Source organism: Haemorhous mexicanus, chromosome 2 (genome assembly GCF_027477595.1).
Source record: "Haemorhous mexicanus isolate bHaeMex1 chromosome 2, bHaeMex1.pri, whole genome shotgun sequence".
Classification (NCBI taxonomy): Eukaryota; Metazoa; Chordata; class Aves; order Passeriformes; family Fringillidae; genus Haemorhous; species Haemorhous mexicanus.
The window spans coordinates 9,475,378-9,499,723 of record NC_082342.1 but is presented as its reverse complement, the minus strand read 5'-3'; the positions used below and the strand labels follow the sequence as shown (position 1 = coordinate 9,499,723).

General features: G+C 38.7%; 1 protein-coding gene across 9 annotated transcripts in view; it reads left to right on the top strand.

The window, feature by feature from the left end:
* The window catches only part of ROBO2 (roundabout guidance receptor 2), a 435,957-nt gene that overhangs the window by 379,825 nt on the left and 31,786 nt on the right, over positions 1-24,346 (top strand). For all 9 annotated transcript variants that reach the window (XM_059872788.1, XM_059872752.1, XM_059872718.1 and 6 more), the window contains 5 exons: positions 5,455-5,497; positions 7,043-7,170; positions 11,281-11,562; positions 16,386-16,542; positions 22,399-22,659. In XM_059872788.1, the coding sequence (XP_059728771.1) occupies positions 5,455-5,497; positions 7,043-7,170; positions 11,281-11,562; positions 16,386-16,542; positions 22,399-22,659 (871 nt within the window). The remainder of the gene's footprint in view (positions 1-5,454; positions 5,498-7,042; positions 7,171-11,280; positions 11,563-16,385; positions 16,543-22,398; positions 22,660-24,346) is intronic.

The following is a 24,346-nucleotide window of genomic DNA, read 5'->3' as shown; positions in this document are numbered from 1 at the left end:
GGAGGAATTGAGTGCCTTAGTCCTCCTCCCGTAATTGAGTCCAAATTTTTTTTTTTTTTAATTTAAAAAAGTACTTTCCTTATGAAAGAACATAGTGCGTGTTTCCTGTGTTTAGACCCAGAGTTCCATAACAAGCTTTGTTAATTCTCTAATATTTCAATTTGCTCTTGATAATATCATTTAGAAAGACATACCTATGCTTATGGAGCTTTGACACTTACAACTGTGTGTTGTTCCCTTCAAAGTTATGGTTTATAAACAGTTTGGTTTCAGATGCAATCACTTAGACAGTGGTTTGTAGCTTTCAGAATCTCCTCAGAGACAGCTGTCAGTGAATTTTTACTAAAGATTAATTTATCCTAATATACTCAGATTTTAGAAGGTACACACTTTTTGTTCTGACATCTGCTTTAAATTCTTCCTTCAGAGAGTGGCAGAACATACAGATTTAACAGTGTGGTAGGGAATTGAATCTATTAGTGTAACAATTATATACTTACTTTATTTCACACTCAGAAAAAAAATCCCCTGGTTTTTCTGATGTGAATATTTTTATTTTTCTTCATCTGTATTTGCCTGTGTGTAGAACACAGAACACTAAAAATAGTTGTGAAAAGTCCAAATCCATGCAGTTTTTTAATTACTTGCTAAAAATGTTCTTTTGGGTCGTTTGCAGATTATAGGTCATTCACTAGGACCACTTGTTATTAATATTCTGTTATTAGGCTCCTGAGATGTACAATTTCTGCTTTGAGACTATACCACTGGAACGTGTGGGAGAAGAGCAACAGCAAATGTCAGGCAGTTTGTAAAGATTTGTGTCAGGGCAGAATAACTGATGGAATTAAATACTTTTAGCTTTCTGTCTTTGTGAATATTTTCATAAGCTCTGATCAATGGCTCAGATGGTCACAAATAAAGTGGCATTGCTAACCACAGCTAAATCTTTTCAGTTATTCTCAGCTGAACTGACTCCAGTAGTTACTGAGCCACAATTCTGTACGTCCCTGTTCTTTCACTTCCCTTTCCACCATGACTTGTCAGGCCTTGATTCTCAGTAATCTCAGTGCTACAAACCACAAAATTTAGCTGTTATGTTTGTTAGATTAGTGTTGGTAAGTAGTAATGTCACTATCTGCAGCTGTTCTATAAGGACTATACATTTTTGTGGCCATGACACTCTCAGCAAAACCAAATCTGCCACAAGGACACTAAACACAACTGTCATCCCTTTTCAGCCATTTCTCCTGTAATAAAAAGGATGGATTGGTATCATGAGTTTGTGTGAAAGCTAAAGTACTGCTGCATTGTTTGGGTGGGTATTTTTTGGGTTTGTTTGTTTGTTTGGGTTTTTTGTTTTGTTTTATTGCTTATCTTTCCTGCACCCTCAAACTTGTCGTGCCAGTACCCACTCACCAGAGTATTCAGGTGTTTTCAAGTGTCTAGGCCATCAGTCATGCAGAAAAAGTAAATATGTATTTTAACTTATGAATAGGTAAGCTTATTTAGTGACTAGTGCTTCTTGGGATTAAAGATTTTTTGAAACCCAGTAAATAGAAAATGAATTAAAAATAGAGAGAGAATCATGGAATGTTACACATATTATGTGCAACTCCCGAAACTGTTAAATGAGGATAAACTATATGACAAAATCATCCAAAGGTAGACAGAAGATTTGATGGAATTTTTATGTGCTGATTATCTGTTCTGAGTTAATGCTTATTAAAAGAGGATTAATCTATATTCATATTTGAGGAACAGCTTATCAGTAAAAGGAATGAGACTTGGCTGACAACATTAAAGTTTTCATTTGCAGTAGGAAAATGTGGCCTACTAGAGATAGGCATACAGAAAGCTTTCTAAAGCTTTCTAAAGCTTCCTTGCCTCAGAATGTCGACTTACTATACAGTCATATTTTTCCAGTTCTAGCAGGCATGAAGATTAAGTTTAACCTTGTCAGATAATATTAGTAAATGGTTATGGTACCTCCTTATATGTTTAATAAGAAGCATGTGAAAAGCTCCTTAACATATGCTGGTTTTCTTACAAATAGATACAATATAATTTCCTGAAATATTTATGCATTTAAAATGCAGTTTGGATTATATTTCTGCATTTTTACAGTCCTTGAAGTATGGGCTGGTGGGGATTCCTTCAAAATCTCTCTATGCAGAGGTTATTTTTTCATCTTCTTTTGAAAACCAATCTCATCCCTGCATGCCTTCAGCCTTTCTAAGAACACGTATCAGATGCAAAGACTGCTGAAAGAGCTTTTTTGCTTCCTTGGTGATAAAAAGCAAGGAAGATAGGTGGGTCAGTGATAGGGACATCCTTCCCTCCCTCCTCTTACATTGCCCCTTGAAATTGCTCTGCTGCTTTTTGAAGTGGAGACAGGATGAATAAAGCCAGCTGTCTGTGTGTTTTATTTTAACAGTGACATCTACAAGCCTGCATTGCATTAAGTATGCTCCTATTCAGGCGTTTAGACTTGTTTTGTAATTGCAGAAATCAAACTGCAGGAAAAAATGCTGACAAAATGTATGGCAGGAATGATAAACACAGTGCTTTTTTTGGCAGCCTGACCATATCTTCTGTTGTTAGCTGTCTTGCCTTTCACAACACTGATGCTAAAAGAAAGGCACCTTCTCTGCCCAGCCTCAGGTAGCCCACTTATGGATGGCATCGGGGATATAGGGGGTTTTTGTAGCATCCCAGTGACATGGCCACACTTCAAGAAGAATTTTGGCAAGCTTAGTTGATATTCCAAAGCACTTTACACCAAGCACTTTAAATAAATAAAATTATTTTATTTTCTCATTAAGATTATAACCATGCATAAATTGGTGTATAGGGTGAAGGGTAACCAAAAAACCCTGTTCTCCTTCCTAGCTCCATACACATCACATAAAAAAGACTCAGTCTTCCCTAGGAAAAACAATGTCACTGCAAGCTGAACCTTTCTTCTAAAGATGGGAGAATTGGGAGAGTGTAAAATGATTTAATACAGGAAATTAAAAAAAAAAAAAAAAAAAAAAAAAAAAAAAAAAAAACAGGAAACAGTACCTACCACCAGGACACCAAGAAGAAAAAGGAGCAAATTCTGTGATCCTTGTTTTTTTCTCAGCAATTTCTTATGCCGCAGCCAACCTGCTGCAATTATGACTCTAGCAAAGAGGTTTCTATGTCATGTCTTCTTGATGGAGTTCTCATGGCATGCCTGGGAGTTTTTCCATACCTGCCTGCACAGAAGATAAAATTTGTCAGGCAAACATTGCTGCTAGTAATGGCAGCATGCAATAGCATGCAATCTCCTGCTTGTTCCTCAGTTTTAGCTTTGCTTTATAAAGGTGCACAGGGATATAAATATTGTGTAGACCCCAAATATTATTGGGTGGTTTTTTTCTTCATATGACATGCACATTTAAAAACTCACACACCTGTACATGCTATATGAATGGCAACAAAATTACCTCAAAATAATTTCTATTAGATGACAGTCTAAACAAGAGTATTAATCCAAGCAGTTCTCATAAAATATGTTTTACTGCAATTCCCTTAGATGTGTGAACTTTATTTAAAAAGGTTGTTATCAAGCGAGCCTCTGTTTCTCATTTTCCTTATTTCTTGTCACTTTGGCAAATGCAGAAAGTTGGAGAAATCAAGTATTAAATTTGGAGGAGAGGAGGAGAAAGGAAACAGCATCTAATATACTGTTTACCAAGATACTTGGAAACAAAGCCAGGCAGTACCCACATCTTTGCAATATCACATATGATATACACAGCACTCCAGATTATTCACTTTTAAGCAATGAGTGGAAGTCATTTGACAGCCTGTTAGATACCACGTGAATGAAAGTAACAGTGCCTCTAAAATTAATTACCCCCAATGTTTTACCATGTCTTGTTTTTCAAAGCAGACCTTTATTTAGTACTTTCCATACTTGCATTTTGATTTTCTTTTCATTAATTGGTTTGATTACACCCTTTCAAAATTCAGCTATTAACCATTTTGATGTGACATCTGACTGCAGTGATTTTCTGATATTGGTATTAGTCTGCTGTGCAGTGAAGGGTAATTAATCACCCTACTATTCTTCCAGCAGAGCTTCCAGAGGGGCCAGTTTTGTCCCCTTTGCTGAATGTACACTGTGAAATTACCCTAGGAATTAACAAAGTAACGAGGATTCTATAAGATATCAGAAGTGTTTTTCCAGTGGCTTTATGTCGTTGCTTATTTTTTTAATGAACACAGAATTTCTATTGGCTGTAGTAATTTTGTCTGATTGGAATAACGTGTAATAGAAAGCCTAATCCTGAGTTAGTGTTGTTTGGACTAATACTTGGAAAATCTTGCAAATACTCTGTGAGCTATAATTTACTGATGGGACCACCTGTCTTACCAAGGTAAATAATATTTCCAAATGAAGGTCTATTTTAAATTAAGCTGGTCACAAACTCTTCCATTCCTCACTGAAATTCAAATCCTCATCCAGTCAGAGGCCTTAAGGCTGCAGGTGTCCAGGACATTGGTATAATTTAATAGTCTGCCTTATCTTTGCCTGACAATAAATAATGGGATTTTGCCACTGAGAACCAGAGTAGTCTGTTGGCCTTGATTCAAAATATTTTTTCAGTGTTTCAGAAAATATCATCAAATGTTGTCAATTAGCATCTCACCAGTTATGTGGGTTTGCATTTATTGCCCTGAAATGTAATCCTGTAAATAGATAGATAAGGGAGAGGCTGTTTTTTGTCAAACACCTGTTAATACAGAGTTAAAACAATTGTCTCCCTCTGATTATGTCCTTGGCATCCCCCATGGATGGAAGACTGGAAACTCTTTTTCCTCCTGGTGACACTGGCATGTATGCATTTAAGTGTGGGTGCTGGTTCTTAAACTGTACTTCTAATGGAAAAGGTGCAGCTGGATATTTTTTTCCATCCCTTCAACTGTAATAGAGCTGCCACCTCTTTGTGTTTGTCCTGGGAAATGACATATTTGTGTGGTGACATTATATTACTGCATTACGACATGATGTTATTAACTCACTGCTGCAATGTCATTATGTACCGAAGCAGAAGCATGCCAAGAAAACAATTTGATCACATGGCTCAGACTTGCAGTGCAAAGTCATATGAAGGGGCCTGTGGTGAATTCAGGCCTTTTGCCCAGGTGGCTGCTTTGCCTTGCAAGGTGCAGAGCAATCAGTAATGTGCTGTCAATCAGTAATGTGCAGTGAAATCCTGAATGAACTGTAGCCCCAATGTGCTTGAGCCTCTTCTTGTTATTTGTGTACTTTATTATGGGATGATGCCAAGAGACCTCCGACCTTGGACACTGTGAAGTTTGAATTGTTGCTTTTAATTATTACTAATTGATTTTTCCCTGTCTTATATGTGTGTGCATGTGTGTGTATGTTTGTTTGTTTTGTTTTTTCCCGCCAAAACACAGTCACCTTCCAAAGAGGAGATGGAGGACTAATGAGCAATGGGAGGTATGTTTCTTTATATAAAGGTCTTTCCACTCTGTTTATTTTTAAAGTAAGGGATCTGAAAAATGCTATAGCTGATGCACTTGGGTCATAGCCCATCATTGGGAAGACTAATAGCTCTAGGAGGAGTTAAGTAGCTTACCACAAGGTTTAATGACCTATCTGTTGTGCACTTTGGAAGAAACAAGCCCAGATGTTTCATATCTCCCAGATGTCCCGGAAGAAATGAGTAGTAAATATCAAAAAGAATGTGTTCATTTGTTACTGGGATGTTTATTGCATTAATTAGACATTAGCAAATGAAGTTGCTGTTGTTTAAGACTCCTTATTGGCTCCCCCTAAATTGCTGTGAGTGAACAATTACACTTAATCGATCACAAAATAAATGATTCATGGATGATGAATAGGCTGTAGATTGATAGGACTGGATTCCACAACTTTGGCTACTCAATTGAAATTGATAAAAGCTGATAACGGGCCCATATATCCTCATCTATTTTCCCTTTGCCAATATGGAGATTGTAATTAGGCCCTGGTAATAACTTCCAATCTCCTGTTTAATCAATATTTTAGCAAAAAGAGATTAGGCCTAATGAGAGCGAGTGGATGTGGCAAGAATGCGGCTGGGCCGTCTTATTGCCGTTGCCATAGAAACGGATGTTTCTCTTAGGGATTGTTCCAGGCAGGGGTCTGTAATGCTCAGTGGTGGGAGATGTTGCTCCAACTTCACCAGTGCTTTAATAACCCAGGGAAACTGCGGAACTGCGGACGGCTTTTTGTTTTCGTGCGGCAGGAAAGGGTGTCTGCAGCAAGTGATTTGTTTCCAAACATGAATACAAACAATCCACCTGCATTGCTAAATTTTGGTTTATCCTTGGGTGAGAGAGACACAGTGCCTCGTGTGTGCCTTCTCTTCCACCATGCTCCCTGTTTAACACTGCTCTCAGAGCGGGAATTACAGGGATATAAAAGCCGTGCAGCAGTGGCACACGGAGATAGCTGTGGACTTCCCATTAATCCTCCTCAAACCTGTTTGCCTCTAAACCATCCAAGAGTGCTCGAAGAAAGAGTTACCAGCCTGTAGATGACAGGCATGCATTTGGAATGCAAGGGAAGGAAGAAATAGTAGCCCAAAGTCCTGGAAATGGCTGATATGGAGCAATCAGTTTGAGTGATGGCTCCCTTGAGGTGGTAATTTATCATTCAGCCCTGGCGTAGGATCCCATGATGGTGCTGCCTAACTCCTGTTTTACACAGACAACGGAGTTCATTTGGATTCTGGCAGAGTCACGAAGGATGCCTAGTCCCTCTTCTACTGACAAAGTTGATTTGTATATAACCTTAATTAACTGCTCAAGGTCTTTAAATCATCAAAGGCTATACAGTTGTAATTTGAAATAAATTAAAGTCTCCTAAACTGTTAGTTACCTATGGTGTTAGAAGCCCTCTTCCATCACTACTTATCTCATAGGTACTGTAATTTTTATATAGATAGATATATATATATATATATTTGTGTGTATATCTCTTTTTCTTATTCTTCTTCAGTCGACCAGGTCTGTTGAATGCCAGTGACCCCAGTTACCCTTGGCTTGCAGACTCTTGGCCTGCCACAAGTCTGCCAGTAAATAACAGCACTAGTGGACCCAATGATCTTGGGAATTTTGGTCGTGGAGGTAGGTTTCCTTTTATTAAGTCACCTGATATAGGCTTCTATTAGTTAACATCTATGATGAATGCTGTATAATATTTTTATCATTATAGTTCTTTCTATGTGTTTCTTTCTTTCTAGATTTGATTGAAAATTGACTTTAAAATGTTCCTTTCACTTTATCTATTTTTACTTTTTAAAAATGCAGGTCTGGTTTGTAATTTGCCCACAGTGGTGAGACAGGGTTTGCTTATGATGTCAAGAGAAATGTGTTTGTGTCTCAGCCTCATTCCCTTTTTTGTGGAGACGAGCAGTGTGCCATACAGGGCAGTATAACCAGGGATAGAGGATGTCCATAAGAGCAGAGGAGAACACTGGTGATGCAGGAAAGATGTTCCTTCAGCAGAAGGACATGAGAACTTTGTTGCTGTCACCTCACCCATCCTCTTCCTGCTGAGGGCCTGCTCTCAATCTCAATCATAATCTGTGAAGAAAATCTCAAAGATCTTAAGCAACTTTCTTTTCCATTGGAGGAAAGGATTTGTAAAAGGGAACATTTTGACTTGAGAGAGTACCTTTGGGGGAGTGAGATAAAGATGTATTATTACAATGAGGAAGGAATCTTTAGAGGGGCTATTTCATTTCAAACATTTATCTCAAATGGGAATTTTAAGATGTAGGATTGGGATTTTTAAAAGTCATAGTAATATTCACATCTCTCTGTTACTTCCTTGTTTTCTGTGATAACTCAGCTGATTCTACATGCTGGTCAGAATCTGCTTCTGAAGACCATCCATCATACTGGTTATACATTCCTATGAAAAGCTTCTTGCCTGTGGTTTGACTACTGTGACTTAAAATTACAACAAAACACACTGGATTTATATTCTGTATAAAAATGTTATAAAGTTCTTGTCAAAAATATTTAAGAGCGAGCAAAACTTTTGATAATATTTACAAGGCAACTGAATTTCTGCCAGCTTCTTTGTTGTGAATATCTTGAAAATAAAACCCTTCAGTACTTTTCCATCTTTTCTTAAGCCCACATAATACAGAAAAATTACCATTTTCTTTTAGCATTTGCCTCTATACAACTGAAATTGGAAGCTTTTTTTTTTTCATTTTTGGCCTCAGTATGCATGAGGCATAGGTCCAAATTCATGCAAGAGAGATAACAGTTACGTTTTAAAATTCGGCAGCTTAATTCCTCCCATGATCTTTGCAATTCAGCTGAAACTTTTGTTCTGGGTGGTTTGGGATCACTTATTCCTATCTGTTTCAGAAGCTGAGATTAGATGTTTCTGCATTAAAGATGGATTGGAAGTATTTTAACATGTAGAGATGGAATATTAACTATATAGATAGAGCTTGGGCTTCTTTTACTGGTTAAAAGGTCTGTAATAACATAAAAGTTCTGTAAGAATTTTAAAAAGAGTAATGTGGCATCACTCACCCTGGAAACTCAGAATTTTAAAAAGAGTAGTGTGACATCACTCACCCTGGAACTCAGAGGCAGGCAGTGCTAAAATTTCCCTTAAGAGTGAGATTCACTGTCCTGGATGGGCATTTGAGAGCAAGGCTGTGAGTGGGAAGCACAGGTGAGAGGCTTGTAGTCATGTAAGGCCACAGAATGGTTTTGCATCTCCAAGGCAGCAAGGAATAGCTTCCCTGCACAAGTATTTCAGCACCATTTCATTTATCTCAAGAGTTACAAACAAAAGTTGGATTTTGGAGAATTTTGGAGAAAGTTTCCAGGGGGAAGTGTGTCTTCATCTTTGGTCTGAAATGTGCAGCATGGTGTTTTTGCTATGACAGTTTGCTGGGAAAATCACACTTGACTTTTACTCAGTGACTATGGCACTTTGTAAAAGCTCTACTTAATAGCTCTTTGAGTGCTTAAATATATACCTCTCACTGAGGTCAAAAAAGTAATCTGTGCTTGTACTGAAAATTCCCAGAATGTCTGGAGAACCTCAGCTTATCAGTAAGAATGACTGAAAGTCCTTGGCTGGTGGGCAGCTGTGCAACTTCCCTTTCAAGTGTGTACACATGAATAGTTTTCCATTTTAAAATGACTGTATAGAGATGCTACCTCTCCAGTTGCCAGAAATATGCACTAAAAGACAGATGTATGTCTGAGCACTTCAGTGATGAGCATTTTGCTCGTTTTTACTTCCTTGAGTCTTCAAATCCAGCACAGACAGGTTGAGCTGGATTTACTTCACAACAACAGAATTTATTCACTAAACTTCAAGCCATTGTACTTTGACGGAACCAATTGTAGAAAGGAGAAATGTTCATATTGTGGTTGAAGTGCAAGAAAGATAGGACTGCACTTGTCTCTCACATCTCATGCTGTATTTGCACATAGATGATTTTTGTTTGTGTACTGCCCCTGGAAAGCACATTGCATATGTGCAGATAGTAACATGATTTTGAAATATGGGCTATAGTTTGCATTAATTGTAGTTTTTTTGCACTTGCAATTTATCTGCAGATATATGTTAGTATAATTAAGATCTTTTAAATACTTGATTGTGCCCATCTCCCTACCGTATGCAAAACCAGATCATGCTGATAGACCCAAATTTAATCTCTCTTTCTACAGTGTCTCTGCTGAGCATTTGCTATTGCCATATTTATTGTTAATATTATGTTGCTGCCCTGAGACTGAAGATGTTGTTAGGGTCCATGTTAAAATGTTCACTGTAGCACACCTGAATGCAAAAGAAAATAGTTTTGTGATCTAAATGTTCATCCCAGGGGAAAAAAAGTACTAAACTCTAAGAAAAACAGCTAAAGCAAACAAAAAACACTAAATCAGTGTGAGTAGACCATGGTGTCACATCTCATTGCTGGATAAGGCTTTGAGACAGTGAGAGAACAAATGTATTCCCTAAGGTTGCACAAACCCCACATCTGAGTTTGGAACTGAGCTTACACCCTTGACTAGGCGCAAGAATCATCTTTTCTTTCTGGGCCTTAAGGTACATAAAAATGGCTGTTATCCCTGGAATAGGATCTGAAAGTCCTCACTATAGGAGTATGCATTATCTCAAGAATGATCTAACAGTTGGAACCTGTATCTGCCATCTGGCTGTAGAAAGAAAATGGCATATAAATGAAGGATTTTTTTAAAGAAGTACATTCTGGAATTGATTCAACTTTTCAGAGTCTAAATATATTGTAAAAATAGTACCACTTGAGATATTGACCTCTGAGAGATCAGGAAGGAGGGTTATCTGCTAAGCTGTGGTTCTCCTTGGGACATCATGTCAGTCATCATTAGATTCTTCATACTTCACTAGTCTCAGTTTCTAGATCTAGTATTCCACCAGCAAAGGTCACTTCAGTGTTTAGTAAGGAGAGAGACTGCCAATCTAACTGATTAAAGATACAAATTGCAGTGTGAGATAGGATTCAAAATATTGAGAAAACTCAGCAGATATTTACTTAAATAGGCTGTAATGGTTTTCAAGTAAATGTACCGGAGATTTTGTACAAGTTGTTCTCCATTATCAACGTTGTTTTGCCATTTTGAGGGATTGATCACCTAAATCCCTTCAGAACATCAAATTTTCTTTTATGTATCAGAAATAACTTTTTTTGTCAGGTTTTTCTTTTGTTGAAAAGAAGGAATGTACTGGCTAATGTCAAAAGGAAAATTAGATAAGCTGATGCAAAAAGTTTCAAGGAAATCGAGGTGATACCCTTAAAAAATTACTTTGAGAGTTCTTCTACATATTTGCTGGGCAAGTTCCCTCTGTGATTTGTAAATTCTCTCCTTTCATCATTTCCCTGAAGCCCAGACAGTTTCATTGGTTCTGACATAGAGTGAACAATTGAAAACATTCTTCAGTAGAGAAATATTCCAAACTTCACTTTCACAGTTGAAGGTATGAGGAAGGGGAAAAAAAAAAAAAAGATGGTTTTAGGCAGCGAGACGTGAAGGACAAGTGGTAGGCCTGTCACAGCTGCTGATAGCTTGGCGATGGTTGTACATCATCTTCCCTTCGTTGGCTCATGGGCCTGTCTCAGCTGAAATGCAAACGTGCAAAATGACACGTTTATTTCTCGGCTTAAACCTTGGTACTTTCAGGCTTCCCGTGCATCACTGATTTGTTTCGTTCCACAGATGTGCTGCCACCAGTGCCAGGGCAAGGAGATAAAACTGCTACCATGCTTTCTGATGGGGCCATTTACAGCAGCATCGACTTCACCACCAAAACCAGCTACAACAGCTCCAGCCAAATAACGCAGGCTACGCCATATGCCACCACCCAGATCCTGCATTCCAACAGCATCCACGAGCTGGCTGTCGATTTACCAGATCCACAGTGGAAAAGCTCAATTCAGCAAAAAAATGACCTCATGGGATTTGGTTACTCTCTCCCAGACCAAGGCAAAGGCAACAATGGTAATTACAGCTCTTATTTTCCAGAGCCCTTGGCTTTGTGTACTGTATCATCTGTGCATGAATTAGAAAGTTCTTTTTAGCTCTGTGAGACACTGTTCATGTTGACCTGAACTAATGCCTGCACACCCTGCACGTGTGCTGAGCCCCACCTGATCACAAAATGCATCGCACTGTGCTTTTAATGCTCTTTGTCCTGTGCTAGTCACCAAGCCATCTGTCTTCCATTAGACTAGGGTAGGTGTACCTTTAAATATAACCAAGTTAAAACCTGCCCCCCTACCCCATCTGCCCCGACTTGCTAACTGCATGTGTCGCATGTGCTTGTGCTGTCGACTAATCCCACGATGCCACTGTGACCTCTGCCGTTTAACCCTTAGCCTTGCTTTACATCCCTGACTACCGGGTGGCTGAGGGACTGGCTAATAGATTGCCACACAACCAGTCACAGGATTTCAGCACCACCAGCTCCCACAACAGCTCCGAAAGGAGTGGCAGCCTCTCAGGTTGGTTCCGTCGCCGTGCGTAGGGGAGCGAGGGACGGAGGGGTGTTGGCCAGCGGCTCACCAGGGAGGCAGAAGACCTCCCAGCACCAGTTGAGGATAGCCATGAGAGTTCCTGCCCATCAGCAAACAATGCCATGTGGGACTCTGCTGAAACAAAAAAGCCTTTTGCAGGACCACTATGAGATAACTGGAGAGTCCTTCCACATGTGCGCTTGTCAGTGCAGCTGCCAGTCTCACCTTTATCACATCCTTTCCCTGACACAATCTATGGAGCAAATGTATTTCTGCATCCATCCTCAGCTTATAGGTCTCCCCACACTGAATTTAATGAGGAGATTCTTGTTTTTGTTGAGTTCTTAACAGATACCCCACTCCCACGAGCTGTTCCTCAGTGAAGCAGGTTGGGAATAGTTGTAGGGCCCTGAAAGGCGACTGGGGTTTCAACAAATTGTGTTCAGTTTGCATACAGACAGGATGTAAATTTTATGTGTGTGCTGCATGCTCTATTGGAAAAATGATGCATTTTCATCAGATGAAAATGATCATAGTACATGTGGTTGTGTGTTAAATCTGAGCACACCTTGTTTCTTGATTTCTTTAATTTTGCTTACTTGTTGCTTATGTTATGTATAGTTGTCTCATTTTTTTTCTGTCAAGACAAAAACTGAAGAGGCAACAATTAAGGTGAAAATCTGTGATTTCAGCTAGTTGAAATATGAGAGCACTGAAATGACTTTTTGATATTCAGAATGTATCCACAGCTTTTTGAATTTCCACTTTAAGCTGGACCAGTCCTCCCAGTAATAGACCAAACCTAGAAATAGCTTCTTTTTGTCAATTTAAATGACTATTCAAACTGAATCTTGAGATAAGAAGCCTATTATCATTGGCCCATGACTCAAATAGCCAAATGTGTTTGCAAGTCTTGTGCTCTCAAGGGAGGGCATTAGCTGATTTGACTGAGACCAAAAAATAGGCTTGTGGCATTGTCAGAGAGGTATCTGGAAGCTGAAATACTTCAAGAAAGCTTCTTGTTCCTTCCATGTGAGATATATTGACAAGTAGCTTAGGAAATCAGCTTGCTCCCCAGGCTGCATGAAAATGCAGAAATTGATGTGCTGAGGTACATATATGTCAGGTATCAGAGGGCAGGATCAAGCTTTAGATATGTTGACAGCTAAGGCTGCCTAAGAATTTTCTCAGAAAATAGGAAGTGTCACTGGAAAATGCCCTTTTTGATCAAAAGCTTGACTTCAATCAAATATTCCAAGTGCAACATATTCTGTTTCTCAGCCAGAAGTGAATTTTCTGATGACACTAGGAAACTTTGGGTTATAGTCAGTCATATGGCCAGGGCATTCTTGTTGTGACCAAGGCAGCTCAAAACTAGATGCCCCAGTGCTCAGATGAGTGCCAGATTATTGGACTGCAGAGTCATTATTTTGCTCTTCCTTTCCCACTAATTATGCCTTTGATACAGGATAATTATGTCTGTAATACACAAGAAACTGGGGGAGACCTTCAGATAGTCTGATAATTAGAGCATCGCTGGAGTCAGAGATCAGCTTTGATTATGTAGTCCCCATCAGGGTGAGCAGGGTTTTGTTCTCTCATTTCCTTGCTTAGTACTTTAGGTACTACTTATTATTCTGACTAAGTTTCTGTCTCTCTTACATGAATATCATGAGAATCCCTGTCCCACTGTGGAATGGAAATCAGCTAAAACCTCAACCACTTTATGAGGCAAGGAAATTTTGTAGCTATAGTTTGCACAGATTATATCTGTACTAGGATCAGCAGCCCAGCTGGCAAATTCTTTCTCCAGTACCCGATTCACCTAGAGATTTAAACAATATAATTGAATTTCAGTGTGAGGAGACATTGAAGCATCAGGCATTGCTGCTATGGGGAAACACGGATTTGGTGCATCAGTTTTCAAACACAAATCAGGCTTTATGTGTTCGGTGTCTATCCCACCAGTCTGACAGTGGAATAACTCTGTCCATGGAGACAGAAGAGAAATATTCTGCCCAACTGCACAGTGTAGGCTTCTTTCCCCTACCAGTAATGACCTTGGAGTTCTCTTCTTTCACTTCTTCATCTAATGAAGTCCCTTGTCTCTCTGCTTCACTTCTTCTAATATCTCCATTATCTCTAATTTCTCTCTTTGAAACTCCCAAAATCAAAGTGACTCCCATATTAGCACTCCACACATCAACCTACATTTTACGTCTCCTAAGATCATCAAGATGCTACACTTCCAAAATCTTCCTCTCCACCTCAACTAATCCCTAAGCTGAAATTGTTCTTTGCATTTCCCTTCTCTGTATATTCCTAGTTTAAATCCTCCTGCAACATAAAAACATATGCATGTGCATTTCTCCTAAAGCAGCCCCTCCTGCCTTAGTTCTTGTTGGTTCCTACTCCTGCTGACTTGTATAAACTTTCTCCATGTCCCACAAATTAAAATGAATCTACTTCCATTGCACTGTTCAGTGACCTTATTTCTAACTCCACTTTTTTTGCCTTACCTGTGCTTTGAAACTTCACTTTTCCTCCAGAAAGTTCATGTATTTTTTCCTCTATCTCCACTGTCACTGGGGTTTCTTGTCACCAGTCAAAATGTTCTTTCCCTTTTCAAGAAAGCTGTCCTTTCTGCCAGGCTACAAACAGAAGGAAGAGCCTGTTTTCCATCCTAATAGAAGTAATATCAGCTCAGTTCACACATAGTGAATCACAGGATCTTGGCTGGACTTAGCATAAATACTCCAAAACAAGGAAGGAAGAGGTTTGGTCTGGAATTGAGGAGTGGAAAGCAAAGTCTCACTTCCAATGTGCTGCCAGCTACTCGATTCGAAATATTTCTGGGCTTGTTGCCTGCCTCTATCAGGCACAACAGGAGGTGAAAAGAGAAGTCTTGGCTCCTTCTGAGTCACAGAATCACCTTTTTCTCCCCTCTCTATTTGTTCCTTTTTTCATCCAGCTGATGCTTGGAGGTAACAGAGGAAAACCTGTGAGCTACCATCTCAAAGACAGAAAGTCCCATGATATGGGCTTGTCTCTATTGCTAGAATTGCACCTCCTTCTGTGTTTCTCTGTGCTTAAAGTCAAAGGCATGGCACAGAAGGCAGTGCCTGCCAGTGCACATTGTGCCCTGACCAGTCAGTTGTGGTTTTCTTGATTCATTGATTCATTTTTATGTGAGGGTTTTTTTGGCTGATCCTTATAAATCATCAAGAGACGTCAGTGGGTAAGATGGATTGGACTGTGCTTTCTGCAACAGGCCAGGGATTAGTGAGAGCAGCTGGGAACCCCACTGAAAAGACATCTGACAAACCATTCCTCCACCCAACAAAGAGTTTGAAAGCCACAACAAAGCTCCAAAAAATAGATGAGTCCCCAAGCAGTCAAGGGATTCGAAATGTTGAGACATTCTTCCTCTTAGTGAATTCGTGACAAGAAAAAGAAGTCAGGGAAAAATAAAAGAAGTAAACCAAGTGGGATGAGAGCTTTCTCTGTAAGATCACTCTACCACAAATGGAAGTGTCTCAGCTGGAGAAGTGTATCCAAGGACAATAAGAGAAGAGCAGAGGGTTTAACCAAAATGCATTGGTCACTGCATTTCTGCCTTATCCATTAGAGCTGTATATCAGAAATAGAACCTCTTCTCCATTGTGGCGCAAGACATTTGAATCCTGTGAAAAAGTCAATCCTAAAACATTGCACATTACTCCCCTCTCTTAAAAAAAAAAAAAAAAAAAAAACAGAAATTAGGAAATTGCTATCTACAAAACCCTATTTCTTTTGTTTTGACAACTTACTCTTGTCTTGAAAGTTCTTGACTCCAATGACAATTTTTTTGGATGGTGTCCTTGACCTCCATGTTTTCCACAGAAAGTGATTATGCAAAACTGTGTTATAATCACAGTGGATTCTGACATTTGCTATGTTTTATTATAATTTTATCTAAGAGTGAACATAAGAAGCTATAAAGTACACATGAATAAAACAGGAAATATATTTCTTTTACAGGAAAACCTGCCTTTCCTAGTTTCTGCACTACTGTGGTGCAAATGTACAGAGGTTTAAAAAGAAGTGTGTTTCAGTAAATATTCAGAATATTCTTCTTTCCATTCTTTTATTACTTATAACCTTGTGACAGCATCAGCACGTTGATGCTGATTCTGCTGAGATATAAATACATCTTCTTTTTTGGGGCATGTGCTCTGGAATCAGAATTCTGTCAAAGAAATGTAAATAGCTGGCCTTTTTTTCCACATTATAGCTCTAACATTTTATTTTTCTTTTCTGGATTTGCAGGTGGCAAAGGAGGGAAAAAGAAGAAAAACAAAAATACTGCCAAGCCCCAGAAAAACAATGGTTCAACCTGGGCCAGTGTTCCCCTCCCACCCCCTCCTGTGCAGCCACTTCCAGGCACAGAGCTGGAGCACTATGGGGTGGATCAGCAAGAAGCAGGGTAAATTTTTTTTTTCTTTTTCTTTTGAAGAAAAATCTGTGATTTGCAGAAATGAGTCCTTTTCTATTTTTTTTTTTAATTTTGCTAAGTGACAATATTATTCTGTTTTGTTAAAAAAAAAAAAAAAAAGATAACAACTTATCCTGTAGACTTATTCAAGGCTGTGGAGGAGGAATGTTTGAATTGCTTCTCTGGATAGTGACTGAAGATGGAAACAAAAGTGACCTTGCTTCACCATCATGTAGGGCTTCAGTGCTTTCTCATGCTGAGAAGTGTCTCACTTCACAGGTAGCTTAATTGAATTCTGGGATTGCATGCAGCTGATGGGACTCAGAGTAAGGATGACATAATCTGGCTCTGTGTATTTTTTCACTGCTTTGATGTTTAAAAATATTAGAGCCAACAGAACAAAAATAACCCCACCAAATTGGATTAATTTTTGAAGATCAACCAACGGATAATAATCTTCTCATCGGCTTTTAGAAGAAATTTCACAGTTGAGGAAGGCATGCTAATTACAGGCTTTTTTTGTTATTATTCAAACAACTTTCAAGTATCTGGAACCTTCCACATAATTTCGCATAGCTCAAACTTGTCTTCAAGGACACAAAATCACACAAGAAGTGCTAAATGAGAGGAAAGAGACATTTCCTACACAGACAACAATTATGAATTGCTTTTTATAAAGTGTAATTATGTGATATGCCAGGTTATCAAACTCTGGAGGTAAATCAAAGTATTTAAAACATAGTTTGCTGTGGGTAGCTCTGTTGGAGTCTTTTGAGAATAATTTTTCTGTCAGGGACAAATTTCGGTCTGTTTCAATACATGGATTAGACAATATTTCCTAAAGATGAAGCATTTTAAAGAATAAATTGTAATAGCTTTACTGAATAAAAAAATTTCAACTGTTATCTTTCAATTGTAAGGGGGAATTGATCATTACTACTTTCATAATTAAAGTTAGAAAAATTCCATATTGTTTCAGTTAATATCAACTCCTTTGACTCTTATAATGAGCAATAAATGACTCTGTTAGTCTGTGAAGCTCTTCATAAAATTAAGGCCCATTCAGGCTGTATAGTTAAAATTTCAAAGTAATGGAAAATTAATAACCTTACTGATTGTGAGTGTTGTTTAAATCTCAAAACAAAAAGTTCATTTAATCATTGTCTTCTGTATTCTGTTATAAGAGGCTAAAATAAATTTTAAATTGTTTCACCATATAATAATTTTGTCTTTATCAGTTTATATCCTTAAAACACATGTGCAACCATTTCACTAAAACAATTATGCAATAGAAGGCAAACCACTTGGATTTTCTTCAGAACAATGGAATAGCATTAAAGGTAAATGGAAATACCTTATGGAGAAATCCCTTGTGACACAGGGCTTGACTCCTCAGTTGCATAAAGCATCTGTAATTTAGCTGGAAGGAATGATGTTGGTCACCAAGACAACATTGGTTATTTAAGGAGGAAGTAATCACCAGTCTCCAGGTTCACAACCATTCAGACTTAGTTTTTTCCTCTGATTATGCTTTGAATTGCTCTTCTCTGGTTTCTGTAATATCTCATTAGCAGTGTTGGTAGCAAGACCTTGTAACATGCATTTTACCAAACACAGAAAAATTTTGAAGGTTGGACTAAGAGTCTCAGTCTGGAGCTACAGTAATTTGCAACCACCTTTGATGAAGACTTAATCTGCAATGCCCATACTTTCTGAGGATGCTTCCAATACTAATAGTCCTTCTGTATTTAGAGGTTGGTCTTGTTTCTGTGCTTTTCAACAAGCTAGAAGGGAAAAAAAATCACTGACTGCATTCCTTATGTTGCCTTGGACGTACTGGGTCAAAAAAAAAGCCACATTTTAAAAACTCTTTTGTTCTTCTTGGTTTGTTTTGATTTATTGTATCTGTGACAAGTTTGAAGTGTTTTAATTTTAACAGAATAAAACAAGGCAGTTAAACAGAAACTTGTTTTTCTGTGAGTCTTCCTATAACAATTAAATTCAAATGTGAGTTTCATTGGAATTATCACAAAAAAAACCTCGAAAATATTGACACCTAGTTTTGCTTACTAGATATTAGTGCTAGTGGCCTTATAAGCACTAGTGTACTTCTAAGTTGCAAAAGATAATCCACAATAGCAAGTGATATTAAAAAAAACCAAACAAACCCCTAACTTCACCTATCACAGAAAAAATACACTCAGTTTTCTGTATCATCTATTTCCTAGAGGCTCTAGGGTTGACATTTGCCTCAATTTTTCCATAAACTGCAGAGAGAAAAGTGAATATCTTATTCCAGCTAGCCCTGTTATATAATGTGGTAGCTTTGGAGATCTCTTAGATTCCTGTTTAACCTCAGGAAAGAGCCTGTTTGTGCCAATTAAGTTTCTCTTTTCCTATAGTAGCTCCCAAACTGACACGCTCCCTTTCCAACACTTTTCAGAGAAGATGATTTTGCTTGATTTTATGTAAACTGGACAGTAAAGAAATGCTCATTTCTTGCTCATTATCTTTTACTTTGATTTTTCACCAATAATATGCATGATCTTGAGCCAACCCAGTAAAGGTAGTCAGCATATTGTTATTTGGTTATTTCTATTTCCTGCTATTGATTACACTTCAAAGTGGAATATTAGCTGCTGACTGTCAATATATTTGATACTTATTGTCTATCTTTAGGAAAAGTAAAGGAAGTAGTACCTTTTACTTCAAAAAGTCCTTTCTGGTGAGTTCCAGGGAGGGAAGCTTCATTGTTTGCAACAATATGTGTAATGAAACACAGTTTTTACAGAACGTGCACTGTATCTATCACCTTTATTTTATATTTTAAAGGAACAAATCTATTAATGTAATGGATTGAGGATTTTAATAGTAAAAGATTACTAGAGAATAGAAGTGCTGACAGTACAATAAAACTTATTAGAAAAATAGAAGCTCATGTTTGTTAACCAGAACTTATTAGGGTCTAAAATATAATGAAATTACTATCAGAGGTTGCTAATGAAGTTAAGGCAGATTAGATTTCAGTAAGTGTACTTGAAAAAAGTGGCATTTTCACCACATTGGATTTACTCAAAAACCAAAAAAGAACACGGATATGGCAAATAATCACTATGGTGATAACAGATGTTTCTATAGCTGTATCACTTATGTGACATGTGGTTACTATGTAGCCTGTTAGGTTTACTTTTTCTTTTTCTTTTTTTTTTTTTGTTGGTTTTGGGGGGTTGTTTTTAGGGATTTTTGTTTTGTTTTGTTTTTCTCTAAAATGAAGGTTAGGGCTTGTGGCTTTTCAGACACCTTACATTAAGACAAAGGTTTTTGTACCTGAAATCTTGACTCTCAATGTCCTGAACTTCAGGGTTAGACTGCTTTCCATTTCAAACAAAATTTGGGTAAAGGTGCAGTACTTTTGCAGAATCTTTTCACTGAGAAACCTCTTTACTAAGAAACCTTTTTACTACCAAGCTGAACATTTGGGGATTTGAAGCAAGTAGGGTCAGAAGGCGAGGACATCCAAAGCTCATTTATTCATCATTGCAAAGTCACCAGGGAGTGCCTTTTCCCTCTGTCCCTTTTAAAGAAGGCATTATAGCAAAGCATCAGGTTGAGAGAGCAAAAGGAAGGAAGAACTGTTTCACTGCACAGTTTTCAATATGATTTAGGATGGTCCCTTCAGCCTTGGTTGCAAATGTCCTGAGTGGATATTGTTTGGAAAGACAAATTACAGCTGGTCATATCTTAATTGTTTGCTGAGGATGAATGTGTATCATGTAACATTTTCTTAAATCTCTGTGTTATGAAAATGGTAATGATCAACCTCTCCTAGAGGCCAGATGTTAAGAAACAGCCTTTATTTTCACTTCTGTGCTCATATGTGGTTTTATATCTATTTATGGTTATATCTACATATATAGAGATTTAAATTTATGCAAGTGTGAATTACCAGATATGTCTTCCATGGACTTTTGGATTATTAAGTCAGGTTGTTTTAGCTGTTCTGAATCTGTATGTTTTAAAGGCAGACTACAGACTTCTGAATAAGGAAAAAGTAGTTAAGTTAATTTAAGAAATCTTTGGGTTGTGCTGAAAGTGCTCTGTTAACAATACAGGTTTTGCAACTTCTCCCTCTCAGTGTTCCCAGCTTTTTTATAACCTGGTTTCACACTTGAGAAAATTGACAGTAATTCATTTTTCTTTGGGAAATTGGTAAATCCTTCCTTCCAAATCAGAAGCTTTAAAGGAGTATTTTTAAGCCGGTTTGAGAAATTAACTGTATCATGCAAGGCACTGCCTGCCTGCATTGCAGAAAAAAGGACCTTGTCAGCAGTCCTTGAAGGTGGAAGGAAGATAAAGTGACTTAGATGATGCTTGGGAAATGGCCTTTAGAGTGTGTGATGGTTTGACAGTGAAGGAGCTGTGAGAGCTTGTGGCTGTCTGGCTGTTTTTTGACGGGGGAAAAAAAACAACTGTGTATCCTGAGTTATTTTGGAGTACACCAGAAGTTAAGAAGAAATGTGTGCTGGTGCTCAGGGGACTGATGCCTGACTGGATGTTTTGAAGATGGAAAAAGTAGACAGTTGAGATTTGAGTGGTGTGATTGTCAGCAAAGCTGCATACAACGGAAGTTGTGTTCAGATTAGGGAATTACTCTGGGGAGGTAATGCACAGGGAATGACCACAGTCACTAAGGCCTATCTACCTGGAATGATGCCAGAGTCTCTAAGGGACAGTATCCCAGGATAATACTGTTATACAACACTGAATTGAAAGATCTCTGATGAGTGCAGAGACTGAAAAGAATTGTCTTGCTGGCAAAACTTGTGTAAGAAGTGGTAATAAAATAAAAAGCTTTTGTTTCTAGCCCTGATCAGATATAGCACCTCCCCTTACACCTTTGGTATAAGGCAACAAAAACCTCATACTCCTACCAGGACACCCTTTATGTCTGAAGAAAGAAGAATTTGTTATTCAAGAATACCTAGTGGGTAATCTTTCCATTTGCTTTGGGGCAGGTGTGTTGAAAGTGTTCAGAAATGTAGCACTGTCTAGGTAAGTCCCAGTACAGATTGTTTAGGAGGTGGGGGTGCTGGCAGAGCTGCCAACATGTGTGCTAATGTACCTTATCAGCTGGTTCTGTGACACAGCATATGCTTGGGGTCAGTGCTGCTGTGACATGGATGTATTGCACATCATAGGAGATGCCCATGTGCCGGGTGGGAAGACCAGAATTTATGAGGGAAGTGTAGCTTTTTGTTTAAGCTTCAAACCAGAAACCAGTGGTAAATTTGTAGACAGATAAAGAGGAGGATGGAAGTAAATGGATAATGCTCTTGGCCTCATGGTGTGACTCTTTGGGATGGTGCTGTGCAGGGCCTAGAGTTGGACTTGGTCATCTTTGTGGGTCAATTTCAACTCAGCTTTTTCTGGGATTCTGTGAAATAAGTGCCTAAGTGCTTCTACATAAAGCTTGCTCTACCTTTTAAAAATGCTGCTATTTCCATGTCCAGGTCAATATTCATTCTCCTACGTTAACGATCCTGGAAGTGAGTTCATTTTTGTTGTTGATCGTGGGGTAACATTATCTAATCACCATTAATGAATGTGATAATGGGTCAGCAATTTTTCTGTTGCATTTCTTGTTCAAGTTGCTTAGCTGTTGTGGGAAAAATAAAAGTGACTCAGTAAGGACAATCTAGGCAAGACCCTATTTTTATTAAATGTTAGGACTCACACTGTGTGCAAGGTTTCCAACTGTAGCAGGAATCCTGTATACCCTCCACACCCTCTACTGTGCAGCAGAGATGAGTTTCAATATACACTAAGTTTGTTTGGTTTTTATTGTAGATATGACAGTGATGGTTGGTGTCCACCTTTGCCAGTTCAGACCTACCTGCATCAGGGCATGGAAGATGAGCTTGAAGAAGATGATGATCGTGTCCCCACACCTCCTGTCCGGGGAGTAGCTTCATCTCCTGCCATCTCCTTTGGGCAGCAGTCGACTGCAACTCTCACGCCTTCCCCACGAGAGGAGATGCAGCCAATGCTTCAAGCTCACCTTGATGAGTTAACAAGGGCTTACCAGTTTGATATAGCAAAGCAGACATGGTAAATGCTTGAAGGGGTAACCTTTGATCAGGGAAATTTAATAATAATATTAATATTAATAATAACAACAATAATACTACATTCCTTTTTGACATAAATAATGACCGTGTTCAACAGCGTTTCAATTGTGTTTCCAAAGAAGTAAAATGGAAGAAGAAGTAGAAAAACTCTACCCACAGTTGGAAGGTGTTACACATCCCTATGTGCTTTTTAAATCATAATACTTGGTAATATGCTAAATTTTGTCTGAAAACATGTAAAAACAATATTCCTCCAAAATTTTGCACGTGTTTGGCTTAGCAGTTACTACCCACCTCCTGACAGCTTTTATACAGTTGTGAGTGCTCTCTTTTCAGGCTAGCAGAAGACAGGAATTTTTTAGGATTTTCAAAAATAATAAGATTCTAACTCCTGATTAAAAGTAATGATAGTTTCTTGGAATAGCAATGTGGCAGCTTTTACACTGTGTCACATGAGAATGAATTATTTGCATCTCCATACTTTGAACTACCATGAGAATTTCTGATTCATAGGAAAAACCTAGAAACGGCAGAAAGCAAGTTGTTAGTATTTCTAGGATGGATCTAGTGTTTCAGAGTGCTTTATGCCTGTTTAAAGGAAGAGCAAGCAAATACCACAGTAACATTTCCCCTGCAAAACAAACAGAAGCAATCTCTTCAGGGACTGAGAAAGAACTTGTCAACTGCACCAGGCTGGGGACATGGTGAAGGTCAGTTGGTTCCTGGATGTTCCCTGAGCAGCAGTTGTCCTTTTACAACTCTTCCACCCAGACAAAGCCCACGACTCTCAGTGGAGCGGAGCAGAGCTAGTTACTGAATGGCACGCTGCCAGCAGAGGAGCAGCCTTTCTTCCCTGCTAAATAAAGCCACGAAGTTATTCAGCCTGAGCTCCCATAAATACATCAGGCAGGTAGGCAGGCGGTGCCAAACCAAAGCCAGCTGTTTTCCCTGGGCAACCTTGAAGCCTCGGGGCTTGTCTGCAATCTGCACTCGATCAACAGGGTACCCCGGTCCCGCTGCAGCGCCGCGCTGCCAAGCACCGACCCCAGCCTGCCTGTGGGACTGACCCAAATCCCAGGCAGCAGCTAGACCAGGCCTCTTGAAGGCACTGGCTTCTGAACCAGCTCACAGATGCACACCCTGCCAGCACAGGCAGTGGCTGCTGCACTGTGCAGCTGTTACCCTTCCTACGCCCTCCAAACCAGTGCAGGCACGGATAATGGAGCAGGACCACACCAAAGCCTCCTGCAGCTGGCAGGAAAAGTCTTGCTCCCTTTTTGGGGAAATGAAAATTGATTGGGAAATTTCATAATGTGCTTAGGATTATACAGATTTTAATGTCGCTCTTGTGTAAAGTCACAGTAATTGAGCCTGAAACTCCAAAAAAAAAAAACAAAACAAAACAAAGAATAACCTTTTTTTTTTTCACACCTTTTGGGTATTGGGCTAAATGCTTTATATACAAGTGATTTTTTTTTTAATGGAATTTTTAAATTTACTTTTGTTCTTTGGCCAGACAAAGTTAGTAGAAAGTCTTCCATTGTTTTGACTGGGAAGGAATATTTTTTCAGTCTTCTTTTCACAAAGTTAACCTGTCCATTGTAGAGACAGGGGAAAACTAAACAGCAAAATGAGACCTGTCAGGGTCTCAGGGTACTGTGGGAGTA